Source organism: Aythya ferina, assembly GCF_964211825.1.
Source record: "Aythya ferina genome assembly, chromosome: 7".
NCBI classification, from domain to species: domain Eukaryota; kingdom Metazoa; phylum Chordata; class Aves; order Anseriformes; family Anatidae; genus Aythya; species Aythya ferina.
In genome coordinates, this window is record NC_140302.1 from 37777768 (window position 1) to 37792101 (window position 14334).

A 14334-nucleotide genomic window follows, 5' to 3' on the forward strand; every position below is an offset into this window, starting at 1 on the left:
ACTCCAAAGCTGAATATCTTCTAGATGTACAAGGGTAATAATAAGAGAAAGAAAGACTGAATCTCAAATAATAGTTCTGAATTTATGTCTTATATCACCAAAAAGACTAATAGCTGTGAAGAAGCAGAGAAAAAATTACCTTCTCAGAGTGTACAAATGCTCCATTAGAGACGAGAAATAATTCAGTATTAACCCAGTTTCTGCAGATAATTCTGCTTTGCCTGAGTGAAGACTGAGTAATTCTGAAATTGTACTACAAAGGTTGTTCTTAACAATAAAGAACACTTGTTTACCGAGTACTATATTCCACAGAAAGGCACAGGACTTACTGGAAAAAAAACATCAGATGATGATTCAATGTTTGGAACTTAATAAATGTGTTCTGATTTAAAATTCCAACACTTGGAAGTGGAGGAGGAATAAACCCGTTTGTGAGGAATAACAAGAGATATGTGCAACAGAATAAAATATACTTAGTGCAGAGTTTTTCCAGTCAAAACCCTGGATCTTGAAAAAAGGTTTTGATTACTTACGTCAATACATTGATAATACAGTAAGAAGTAAACACCATTTTGTGATCATTATGAAAAAAAGGTAGTGTAAATTAAAAAGTATTTTTCAGTTTGGTTATCTCACTTGGGATGTTCATAGCAACCAGTCTGTTGAGTAAAATATGAGACAAGAATCTCTCCATTCCATAGAACAGAAATGCACTGCAGTTTGTCAGCAGCTGCTCCCATTCAGCTTGACTGCAAAGAAGGGAAATTTTTTTTGTTAATGTTTAACAGGAACACTTTTAAGAAACTATCCACATCAAACACTTCAGTGTTGGTCCAGAAATATTTATTAGAAAAAACAGTGTGCAAAGCAAGGTGACAAACAAGAATTCTACAGAAAGTGTAATAAAATGTATGGAACGTTAATAATTATTATTTTAATACGGATGTATATTTAATTTAGTAACACCTTGTAAACAAAAGGGCATAGCGTATTTTAAGCAAATACCAGACTCTAACAAAAGAAATAAAAATCATTAGTGTACATACATGTATGTATGCATTGTACTGCTTTGAAATTCAAAGGGAGTTTTCAAGAAGGACTTGGGGGTTCTGACGGACAAAAAGCTCAACATGAACCAGCAGTGAGCACTTGCAGCCCAGAAGTCCAACTGCATCCTGGGCTGCATCAATAGAGTGGTCATCAGGCAAGGGAGGGGATTGTCCCCCTCTGCTCTGCCCTTGTGAGTCCCCACCTGGAGTCCTGCATCCAGGTCTGGGGCCACCAGCACCAGAAGGATGTGGGGCTGTTAGAGTGGGTCCAGAGGAGGGCCACAAAGATGCTCAGAGGGCTGGAGCACCTCTCCTATGAAGAAAGGCTGAGAGAATTGGGGCTCTTCATCCTGAAGAAAAGAAGGCTCCGGGAAGACCTTTTTTGCATTGCAGCTTTTCAAAACTTAAAAGGGGCTTGTAAAAAAAGATGGAGAGCAACTTTGTGCTTGGGTAGGTAATGATAGAACAAAGGGGAATGGTTTTAAACTAAAAGAAGGGAGCTTTAGATTAAATGTTGGGAGGAAATTCTTCACTCAGAGGGTGGTGAGGCACTGGCACAGACTGGCCAGAGAAGCTGTGGATGCAACATCTCTGGAAGTGTTCAAAGCCAGGCTGAATGGGTCCCTGGGCAACCAGATCTACCGTGTGGCTTCCCTGCCCATGGCAGTGGGGTTGGAACCAGATGATCTTTAAGGTCCCTTCAACCCAAGCTGTTCTGTGATTCTATGATATATGCACCCAGCAGGATATAAATAAATTAGGTTTTGAAAAGAGGTTCAATTAATCAGCCTAGCTAGCAGCAAAAACTATGCTGTCTGATAACTGCTAACAATCTTTGCAATTGTTATGAAGAAACACCAGAGTACCTGTACAGTGATTTTACCTAAGTAGAGAAGATTTTAAAGGACGGATTAGACTAGCAGTTATAAAGCAAGGTCCACAGCTCATCATGTTGCCTCACTTACAGGACTTGAATGGCTTGACACCTCAAGATCCCTTTTATGTCTCTACTTCTACAATCATAAAATTCAAGTACTTCTATAAAGAACGAACTGAACAAACTTTATAAAAATAATACGAACTTCATCAACAGATGTTTGAAATTGTAAACTGAAAGATGTACCTTTACTACATTGTAGCTGAAATGTGTGCTACAGTCTTGCAGTTAACTCATTATGCATGGAGATAATATAGCTTTTAATACTTGGTTTTAAAAAACAGTTATGAGCAAAGCCAGAAATCACACTTATACTCCCATATGCTCATAATAATCATTGAAGACTGCAACAGCAGCCATTTTTTTTTTTTCAAGATTGGATCATTTAAATATACAGCAATTTCTGGCACCATATTTTAGATCCTACATTTGAAACAAAGACAATGGTTAGCTCTGTGTTTAATAGCGCAGCGAAATGTAACCCTATTTTATGACTGAAGCCTCTGGGAATTATCACTGTTTTAAAAAAAGAAACATGGATAAAACATGAAAGCATATAGAATACTACAAACCTTGGAACATATACGTTGCCAATAACTCCTTCCCACTGTAGTGTAAACAGGTCATGGTACTTTTCTAAGATTTCCTTCATTTTTTGGGAGGGACTTAAAGCTTCTGTAACAATAGAATGTCATAATTGTAAGGTTAAGATGCTACAAAGTATGTTGGGCAATCTTATTTTCAAACATTTAAAAATGACAATATATATATTTAGGATTTTTTTTAGGCTGTCATTAGATCTTAAGGTTTTTAAAAACTAAGTCCAGATTTTAAAAATGCGTCAATTGCAACATTGAAAACACCAGCACTGTTCATGCAGTTCCATTTCAGAGACTCAGAAAGAATTTAGATGGACAGAGAAAATAACTGAGTTTCTATAGCCCTGATTTTAGAAGGCAAGATTCCAAACCCACCTCTGCTCTCCAAGGACATTGAATATTTAATGACAATTTACCTTGTCTGACTATATTTTCATAATACTGTAAAATGCAGATATACTCATACAGCCAGATATTGAGTACATAGTAAACCGTTTATTTTTATCTGCTGTGAAGGAGAAACTGCAAACACATGGAAGCATATTCTATCAGTACTGTTCAGTAGCTTCTTTTGTTTTGATTTTTTGTTTATTAACTATCTCAATTAAAAATCTCCATTAAATCAATTTTTGGCATTTGATAAATGTGTTTGTTAACAAATGTGAATCAATTAAACTATTACACATACTGGGAGAAAAAAAATAAGTAAAATTGTGTTACTAAATTATTTGTGTCAGACTGAATTGATATAGTAAACACCTACTGCCTTGGTAAGTAGACTCCAAAAGAAAACAGCAACCCTTTCAAATATCCTTACACAAGTGCCTGTAACTATCATAATACCTTCCACCTTTCAAAGGACTATAAGACAACATGCAAAAGCTTTGTGTGTTACACATGCTTTATATGTAGGCGTTAGCTTGAGAATCCGTATATACGTTTATATATAAGTTCCATTGTTCCTGTTCTGGTCCATTCCCATTCAGTACTGTTTGTTCCTAGTCATTCATGTATTTCATGCAAATTTCTAGTATAATAAAGAAGGTTATACAATGCATCATTTCAATTAACCTATATCCTTCCCTGCACTACTGATGTTGTATCTTAATGGCATATATCTGTAAAACTAAAAGTGCAGTAACAAGTTCTTGAAAGAAAGCATGTATTTTTAATTGGTTTATATAGAAAGAAAGATTACTCAAGTAACTATTTTCTTGAAGGTAAGTAGGTCATTATTTAGTGATATGAAAAAAAAAAAAAAGACTAATTTCTTTCTGGAACTTGAAACAGGTTATATTTTTTCATTGAGGCACCATTTGACAGGTGATAAGCAGTACTTTTCTGACAAAAATCTAAGCTTTTTTTGTCAACACCTCAATGATATGACTTCATTTTCTGTTAAAAAAGAAAAAAAAAAATTAAATTGCATGGCTAGGTTGTGGAGGTAATATTATTTAATAGATATTACCTGGCTCTCTTCCTTCATTATAGGGGTCCACAATATCTGATAGGCAGTGAAGTATAAACAATGCAATATAAACCAGAAAAAAAAAAGTTTATCTGAACTGATTCACATACGTAATCATTTGGGAAAGGATACATTTAAGATTACGAGTATCAACAGGCATGCAATTAGAGGGTAAAACACGATGAACTGGTGCCTATAATTAAAAGAACGTATACAGTATTACGTGCAGAAGCCTTAATCAAACATTATTATTGTATCTGCAATGTTAAACAACTAACAAAAAGATGTCCTAAAGTTTTGAAAGTAGGCTTAAAAGCAGCACAATACCCAAGTGTCAATGTAAATCAAAAGCATAAGCTATCCTGCATTATACAGAATGCATATATGTACATATTGCATATATTTATACATGTGAACATATATAGTTATATATGCATTTAAAATATAAAACAGCATATAAAATATACCATATTGCTGGGGGAGGTAGTTTAGTATTTTGAGACAGCTCCCTTTGTGAGTTGTTTATGTCACGATTATGCAGAGGATATGCTTTTTCAAAGAAACAACTCATTATAAAATCAACAAGAGCAAGATTCTTATTATGCAATACTTTTTCCCACTTCAGACTTCTAGAGTATATAAAGAGCTTCTATGCAAGCAACTTGTAGTCCTTTAACAATATTTTTACACAACAAGAAGAGCTACCCATATTTATTTTATTTAAAAAAAATGGAAAGTTCACCATTTTGACATTCTTTTTCTGTTCGGCTTTTGGTTTTGGTTCTTTAGACCTTCGAACATCTTTAATTTCACTCTCTGTGGAATTGAAAAGAAGAGACTTTTTTTTTAAGACATGAGCAGTTTCAGAAAATACAGCTTTCTTAAAGGATTGCTTATATTCATTAGGATGTAATAATAACAACAGATTAGAAAAATACAACTTAATTTCACATTGCAGCAAGGCAAGGACATTCCCCAAACCCTCTTGCCTAAAAATAGTAGCTTCAAAGTGTAAAACAACCAACACACACAATCTCTTAGATGTGCAAATGCTTCACTACATTACGTGTTCAGGAAAAAAGTGTTGAATAGTGACTACTGGAGCACTTTTTAAGCCTATTGCTGTATCTATTCAACATTGATGTTACTGGAATAACTGAAGCTTCTGTGAAATACACAGAAATCAAAAGAATAAAGGAAGTTTTATATTTGAATCTGATTTTTTACTACAAGAGGCTTCAGAAAAGCAATGGGAACTGTGTTATATTTCTCACTGCACAAATGACTATAACCCAAAGTATAAGTCTCAGATAGTTATCGCTGGAATGCACTTCAAATTAGGGGAAGTTTGTGATATGCATTTGAGTGCATTTGGCCATTGATTCTCTTTTTATTCAGTGGCTACTTTCATAATAGCATAGGTAGCTTTTCAATTATGCTTCCTCTCATTAATTAACTTCTAAAATTATGCAACCATAAGAATTTTCACTTTAAAAGGGGGAAAAATAAATTAAAAAAAAAAAAGTTCTGAAAGTCTTATTTATAACAGATATTTAAGAGTATATGAACGTGTAGACTAAATATATTCTCATCTCAGATTGTTTACAGTTCTTTCCATGCAGAAATGGCCAAACAGATGACAGTTACACTAAAGTTGCTAAATATTGTAGATAAGAACGCAATACGAGAACCTGTATGGAACAGAAGACTCATTTTTCACAGTGAGACTTTTCTAAATTTAACCTATTTATTGGCTGAGGCCCACTAACTTTTAAGTGAGTTAAAATGTGTTATCTATATCTGAGTAAAATGTGGCTTCAAATTTGTATAGGTTCAGTAATAGGAGGTATCTTTGATCTATAAGAAAAAAAGCTTAGCAGTTCTATAAGTAAAACTGCTTAGCAGTTTTTCTCAGCAGAAAAATGCTATGTGCCTGCATTTCTTACTGATTTTTAGAATAAATTTAAAAAACAAACAAGCAAGCAAACAAACAAAAAACAACAACAACAACAACAAAAAACAAGATGTCATAGGGACAAGGTTATAAAACCAATTCAAAATCTACCCAACCATCTCACTTAACAAACTCATTTAATTGAAGATTTTATACAGTGTACAAGTGTCTGTGGTAGTGATAAAAGTATCTACAGCCTGTGGAGTCTGACTTTGCTCATGCGTAGAACAAGAATCACTTAACTGACCTGAGGACTTAACGTAATCTTAGCTATACATAGAGGAAGTAGCTCAATATATCAATATTCTAAGCAGTCTTACATTAATGTTAAAAGAAAACTAACAAAATTCTAAATTCTTATTTGATTTTTTTCAATGTAGATGAAAATAGTCGTAAAGTTTGATGAAAAATCAAAAAAAAGGTATACATGAAAACAGTTGTTGTTTGAGACCATATGTGTTCAGTTGAAACAAGTCATTTTAGAATCTACTTTTTAGCATATTCTTTAATATCTAGAGGTTATTTTGGATTAGCTAACATTTCAACTATAATCAGCCTGTATATTTCTAAATAAGTCCATTATACTAGCTATCCCATCTAAAATAATGGAAACATTATATGACAGGCTATAAAACAATGCTATGACATTGTATGACAGGCTATGAAGCAGGCTATGACAGGATATGAAACAATATATGACAGGCTTCCAGTAAATTACATGACACCATGCATATTTACATTTTAACTATCTTCCTTCCTATATCAACATACAAACACAAAAAATGTTTATCTAATAGTACCTGATTCATCCACCTGTAGTCGATTGTAGAGAATCTGGAGAGAAAAATCTCTGGATACAGAACATATTCCTTCCTCCTGAAAGACACTCAGAGTTTCCAAAGGCAATTCCATAAATAACTTATCTGCTAGTAATACCACACACAATCCTAACTCCATAGGTGTTCCTGAATAAATGTGACAAACCACAATTAGGATTTTATATTTCTCAGTATGTATTTAAATAAACGAAGTTAGTTATAAAAACTAGGTTTCCTCTGTTGTCTGACAATTGAACTTCATTTTACTGTGAAAAACATTATTCAAAAATATGTTTTAATACAGTTAATTCCTAAGATGTTGTTAGACTTCTAAGCATATACATTTGAGAGTACTAATTAATCAGAGGGAAAAATATTCCTGTATTAATAATCAAAACAATCCAGAACAAAATCTGGGCAAATGCTATGCATTTTAAGAAAATCATTTTGGAAATGAAAACTTGTACTAAAAATGTTTGGCTAAAGAGTACAGACTCGTTAAAGAGCACTTTTCCAATAATAACCACGTATTTCTGGAGGAAACTTTTTGTTTCTGTTATTTGGGAAAAACAAAATGTATCATTTTATCAACATTTTCCTGTTTTGTTACAGAGAAGTAACAAATGCAAATAACAAGACAGCTGCTGGATTGCAGAAAGAAACTCATGCAAATTTTGAAAAGCAAATGCATTTTTTCTAGTAACTTTTAGCTGAGAAATTTGATTGCTCTTCTCCATAAAGAAAAAAAAAATCAATCCCCAAAGCAAGCCATGGACTTGGAATGTCTTCTCTCAGAACATGCTTATACTCCCACATTAAGTTTGTTGCATTAAAGCAAACAAACTGTGAGAGTCCACAAAGTAAAAAGCAGAAAGCAGGAAAAGACAAAACTAGACCAACAGACTTATGTTCTCTTTTGGTATTTCTCCTCAAAAGACTGGCTTGTAATAAAGACATTTTATTAACCTGTCTGAAGCCTGTATAGTATAGAAGACTTTTAATACATGCTGAAGGATAGGCCCAGTGTAAAAATAATCTTTGGAAGTATACTGAGATATTTAACTTGGTATAGAAGATAGGCAACACTATTAAAGTGCACATATGTTATACTCCAGAGAGCACATACCCTGCATTCTAGTGTGTTTGGTGTCCTTATCTTTCACTTTTATTTTTCCTGATTCAGCTGCTGAAGGTGATGTGCTGTGTTCTCTGGGAAGAAAAATTGCATTGAAAATATTTTTGGTATTAATACTCATGCAAGTAAAGGTTTTCATGGGATACACAAAGACAGAGATATTTAAATCTCAATGAAATTCTACACAAAGTACTCCTTTTGAAATTCCATCTTTAATTAGTTAAATTATAATGTTTCATTCTGAACTGTTGGAGGACAGTGCTTGTTAGGCATAGGCATTAGTCTTCCATGTGGTTCTATCCTCTTTGTCTTGCATATACTGCATATATTTATATATATACCTTTAAAGATGCAGAAGTCCATTCAATGGAGTCTAATCTTGCTTTTCATCTACAACTTTTCCTGTATTTGTACGAGCTGAGACCATTCTATTTTCACAAATGATAAAAACAACTCTAAATGTCTTACCTAATGTTAGGGAAATCAAACTGTGATAGCAGTGGTTTCAGATATTCTTCCATAATTTCTAATATTTCAGAGAAATCTGTTATCAAATTGTGTCCATTATTGTCTATTTTCTCTGTTGGAGTCTATCACACACATTGCAACAAAAAACAAAATACATACAAAATTCTATTTAACAAGGATGGTGGGTGTAATATGGTAAATCAGAGGCTAAATCAGATCATTTGAAACATTATAAAGTGGAAAACATAAATAGAGCAAATCAGTTTCAAAACTACTTCACAACATCATTGCCACCACCATTTTGCAAAATATTCTAACATAAGAATCAGTATAAAATGTCAATATTTATTATCAAAGCAAATAATATATTTCTGAAACTTAAACGGGGAACAGGAAGGGAGGGAAAGTCCAGAAAAAAAAAAAAAAAAAAAAAAAAAAAAAGAATAATAACTGGAAAGGAACTGTGAAAGGACAGCATTGAGAAGTAAACAGAAGAAGATGAGTGTTGAAAAAGCAAATTATATTGTATGGAGATCAGTGGAACCAATTGAGGAAAAAAAAATAAACAGAATGAAGAAAACGGATAAGGAGAGAATAGAGATGACACTATAAAACTGAATCTTCTAAAAGCCAATATAGATGGACACAAAAAAATAAATGGACAAATGAGCTCAACTAGATGTCAAAGAGTTTTTGTACTAATGGATGGACTTTCTATCCAAAGCCCTGTTTGCATGGCTTTGTGCAGGTTGTATGCAAGATTAATGAAAGTTTTAATGTACATGTGTTTTAAAAATCTAAGCCACTTTTTTTTTTTCTGTCTGTTCTACCTGACATTGTCACCTCTGTACTGATGGAACTACATCAATCTTTACATAGCTTGCCATTACAACAAAGGCTGGCCATGGACAAGAGAAAAAGTGTTCAGCACTTTAACCATCAGGAATAATCATTATTTTAGCTGAAAGATGGTAACACAATGAATAAAACAGAATTATATTTCAAGAACCAGATGTGTCAGAGTCGTGTGATTAAAAGAAGAAAACAAATGCAGAAAATTCAGTTTGATCTACACTTTTCATATCATCTACATTTTTATTATAGTTCAAGTTTTTCATATCAATGATTAAAAAAGGTCTTTACCAGTTTTTGTTAATACATAACATTTAACCAGGGAGTATAGAATGTAGTGGAGACAAAATTAAAGTAAATGAGAATAGGAGTTTATAGACTTACAGAGTGCAGAAAACCTGTCGAAAAGCATAGGCTTTTCCAGTGTACCTTTATGCTATACAATAACTGTTCTCTGAAAAAATATTTCCTTACAGAACTAAGAATTCTTACAATAATAGAACTAAACCCTCTTACAGTAACAGAAAACTTTTTTCATCTAGAATTTAATGTTCAGAGCCACAGTTGTGAACTTGGAATTCCATTGAGATGTGTACTTAAAGAAAAATTTTGTGACTAACATACTTGGATCAACTCCACCCAAACAGCCACAGTGCCAAAGGACAGTGTGCCCTAGAAAGGAACTTTTCTGTAATAATCAGTAATTTTCTGGAAATCAGTAATAATTCTCTGGTTAAGACTGATTTATTTTGAATAAAGGGTTGAGATCTATGATCCCATTTTGGGGGGGGACATCTGGGGCCAATGTACACAACGTAAATGTTAGACACAAAGCACCTTTTCAAGTAAATTGTTCTCAGTTGTATCAACTTTCTATCACAATAAACTACGGAACATCTCAAAGTTGTCGAATGACATTGAAAACAGTAACAGAACAATATAGTAACATTAAATGTTGACACAGAATACACAAAACATTTAGTAGTTGCGAAGATTAGGGATGTTACACTTGGAATAAATGGAAAATTCTACATAAAGAGCGTTCACGATAGTTTTTTAGTACATATTTTTCAGTCTTGTTTGAATATAAGGTAATCAAATATATTACCGTATCAGTTTTAGTGATGCACTCTTGCAGGCTTTGAATGACAGTTTCTTTAAGGTGACTCTTCATATTTTGTTGCTTGTAAAGATACACTTTTTCCAACAAAGTACAAAAAGTATTGGGATTCACAGGAAATCGAGAAACTTTAGCTTGCACTAATAGTGAAGGAGAATAACATCATCATGAGACACATTCTTTTTGAGACATCATATTTGTACTTGAAGAAATTACAAGAGAGACCATCAGTATCTAAAACAATATATTCTGTTGTTCTTTGAAAAACTGTTTACATATATTTTGCATAAGATCTGTACAGATATGTACAATGAAAAAGCAATCTCCTGACATGTATTTAACAGCAACTTTAGCCTTAAAATATACACTAAAATTCTGTAAATTCTGACTGGATACACTGTATCTGATAATGAAACATGCATTTAGGTATCTACTTTTCTCAGGTATTAATGAGTTACCACTATTTAAACAATTATTTAAAAATTTCATTGAAGGAAACAGTGAAACATATAAGCAATCAGGGTAATGATTTTTATCTCTAACTGTAAGAGGCACTTACCCATTGGCTGAGTGGATTTTCCCTTCTGCTGTGCAGTACTTACTTTTGGTTTCTCAATCAATGAGCTGTACAAGTTTGATCTATAAAAAACAGAAAACTGCTGAGTAGATTATTTGACTGTTCAGGCTTATTGATGTGAATGAGTTTAGTTGCATGAGTAATTACTACCCTACAATTTAATGTGCTAATACTCTCATGATGCATTAATTACCCCCCACCTTGGGGTGCAAAAACCTGCAAAATCCAATTGGAACAAACTGACAGCTTTAAGAAAACATCTTTCATTGCTATATGAAAGGTAAGGGAGATTTTTATTTGTTCTATGACAGTTGTTTAAGACTTTTCACGGTTGGTGAAACTGTACATAACCAGTTGCTACAGCTGTTTATGAGTTCTCACTCATGAGGCTGCAATAACCAGGCTATGTGAGGTTTTATAAAGCTAAATGGGACTCCTTCTGACATTTTCAGGAGCATAACCAGTGAGAGATGAAAAATATAAAGAGGATTTAGGAGAATAACAAGAATGGTCTAAAACCTTTCAAATAAACTCTGGAGATTAAACATATAACTAGGGAAAAAAAAAAAAAAAAAAAAAAAAAAAAGGCCCAGAAATAGTTAAAAGTACAGGTTTGAGCTGCAGGTGGTTTTATTTGTTTATTAATTTGCACACTAACCTAAAATTCAAATCCAGCAAAATTAGAAGTAAAAGACAATAAGCAAACAAAATAGTGCTTATTCACAGGTATAGAAGGATGACATTTGTAACAAACAGAATAACAAATGAAAATGATGACATTTTATACCTGTCTTCTGAATGCTGGAGAATAATTATGTAGAAATTAGATGGCAATTCATTCACTATATTAAAATGTTCTACAGGAATACAGAGATTTCTCCATGCCTGCATAATAATTCAAAAATAAAATTATTTTAATACATTTTATTAACAACAATTTCAGTTCTTCCATGAGAAAATCGACAATTCTAGTAAATAAGGTTTTAATAATTTAACAGGACTAGAGGCAATGGACACGTGCTGAAACATAGGAGGCTCCATCCAGACATAAGGAAACATTTACATGTATTCATTGTGGGGTGACAGAGCACTGGCACAGCTTATCCAGAGAGGCTGTGGAGTCTCCCTCCTTGGAGATGCTCAAAAGCCATCTGGACATGATCCTGGGTAACCTGCTCAGAGTAGCCCTGCTTGAGCAGGACAGATTGGATCAGATGACTTCCACAGGTCTCTTCCAACCTCAACCTTTCTGTGATTCTGTGATTTTTATGCAGTGCAGAACTTATAAATAATATTTAAAACAAATTTGAATTACTGTAACTTAGCCCACTTTTCATAGCAACATGACTTTTTTGGACGCTACACTATATGTGAAGTTAAAATGTTATCAAATCCTAGCAGAATATTATCAAAGGCAGGTAGCAGAATAATTCAATGTAACACACACTTGTAAAAGTGTTTCAAAAATTTGTTAAAAACAGACACTTCACCAAAAGAAACTATATAAAATTTTGCAATTATTGCTAACAAATATAGAACTGTTTTCAAGAGAACACAGGGAAGAAAACCCAAGTGACTCAACAGTCAGTCACCAGATGAAATATTTGTTCTAATACAGAAAGCCCCATAAATGTCTTTGACTCTGTTACATTTAAGCATGTGCATGTATGTGTTCTTCAGATTGAAGCAACCCCAAAGGTGTCTTCAGAACAAAATATTGTCCTATTCCTTGTGCTAAATAAGATAATACAGCACATAGAGAGAAGATCCAAAATAATGGCCTACAAATACTTATTTTGTTTATTCTGTACTGTACTTCTGCTTGCCACCTTTTTTAAATGTTTAATTCCTGCCAGTTACAGTTAAATCTTTGTACCTAACTTTCTGGCAGTTTTAAATTTCATTTAATTTTTATTCTTTTCTAACTGAGGGTCTTCAAATTTTAGTTTTGGTATCCACTTTTAGATGTCAGATGTTTGAAGAACACATATTTCTCAGATGGTTTAGAACAAATGACAGATTACTTCTGTCCCAGAAAAGTTTATCTATCATCTGCTCCAGAACTATGAATTACATGAAATATTTTTTAACTGGTTGTTTGTTTTTTTTTAAATATCATAGTTTAGATGATGTCTAGAGGCTAACCAACAGAGATTTTAATAAAAAGATCAATTATATATATACGTATATATATGTAAATGAACCTTGTCATAGGGTAGCACTTGTGTGGGGGCTTAAGTATCTCAAACAGCACGACTGGTTGCTGTCTAGATGGTGACTAGAGTCTCTGCTGCCAGGGTCCTTTACAACAGCATCGTCAGCTGGATTGGATGAGACTCACATGGAACTAAGGATTTAAGTGTACTGAATTCAGAGAGCACAGCTCTGACAACCAGATACACCAAATTGTAACTACAGGACAAATTTGGATTTCATCTTTGTATCTCAATTCTAATTTAAATTACATAGCTCATGCCAAACAGATAACCTAGCATAAACAAAACCACACAGCAATACGGACCATACTAACAAATTGTGAGTTTCAGTCATGACCAAGTCAACCCATACCTGAAATTAAGAAAATAAAAATGTTCAACAGAGTTCAAAGGAAACAGATATGTATGTATATGTCTATATGTGTGTTTGTATAACATACATATAAACACCTCATAAGTAACGCATATCAAAAAGTTACCATTGAAGTAGCAGTCAGTTGCTGTTCCACATTTTTCAGAAGATCACTTGTGTTCCTGTTTTGTTTCAATTTTTTTTGAAGATGCAGTAATGCTGCCAGCTGAGAGCTGCTGGTGTCAGAATTAGCTGTTAGAAGGATACGTTTCATCATCATAGATGCTGAACAGCTCTGTAAAACGTTTAGAGCTTCTTAGTTTCTCTCCCCAAAATCATATAAATACATATATATATTATATGTTCATTATAACATGGATATATATGTATGTTAAAGAAACAGTCTCTCACTTAAAAATCTGATTTATTGAAAGACCTACTCAGTGCATTCCACTCACTGATGGAGCTATTTGGAAATCTAAGTGTTGACACAGCGACATATGCTTAATGTCTGCAATAATTTCCTGTGGTTGCCTTGATGTGGGAGGAAGAAAATTAGTATAAGGTGCATTTCTCTATTTCTGCAGTGGAGATGACGGTGTAGGAAGTATGTATTATTTGTTCCTGATGTAGGGAATATGAGACTTACAGCCATTCCTTATCTTCTTTGTGGTGAAGGCCCATAGTCACAATAGTCACACTAGCGATTCATATACCCTTGACTCACCTACGGAATCATGCTAAGTAGGTGCTGATTTGACAAATTGAACATAAACCTTTCCTATCTAC

General features: G+C 33.4%; 1 protein-coding gene across 9 annotated transcripts in view; it reads right to left on the reverse strand.

The window, feature by feature from the left end:
* The window catches only part of CFAP46 (cilia and flagella associated protein 46), a 77710-nt gene that overhangs the window by 7195 nt on the left and 56181 nt on the right, over window positions 1-14334 (reverse strand). For 6 of the 9 annotated variants that reach the window (XM_084524969.1, XM_084524966.1, XM_084524968.1 and 3 more), the window contains 12 exons: window positions 13673-13840; window positions 11765-11862; window positions 10960-11039; window positions 10389-10540; window positions 8429-8550; window positions 7952-8034; window positions 6808-6972; window positions 4796-4869; window positions 4186-4246; window positions 4054-4089; window positions 2559-2661; window positions 637-749 (listed from right to left, as the gene is read on the reverse strand). In XM_084524969.1, the coding sequence (XP_084381095.1) occupies window positions 637-749; window positions 2559-2661; window positions 4054-4089; window positions 4186-4246; window positions 4796-4869; window positions 6808-6972; window positions 7952-8034; window positions 8429-8550; window positions 10389-10540; window positions 10960-11039; window positions 11765-11862; window positions 13673-13840 (1255 nt within the window). Of the gene's footprint in view, window positions 1-636; window positions 750-2558; window positions 2662-4053; window positions 4090-4185; window positions 4247-4795; window positions 4870-6807; window positions 6973-7951; window positions 8035-8428; window positions 8551-10388; window positions 10541-10959; window positions 11040-11764; window positions 11863-13672; window positions 13841-14334 lie in introns of those variants that run through there. The other 3 variants (XM_084524967.1, XM_084524972.1, XM_084524973.1) reach the window with 3 other exon arrangements.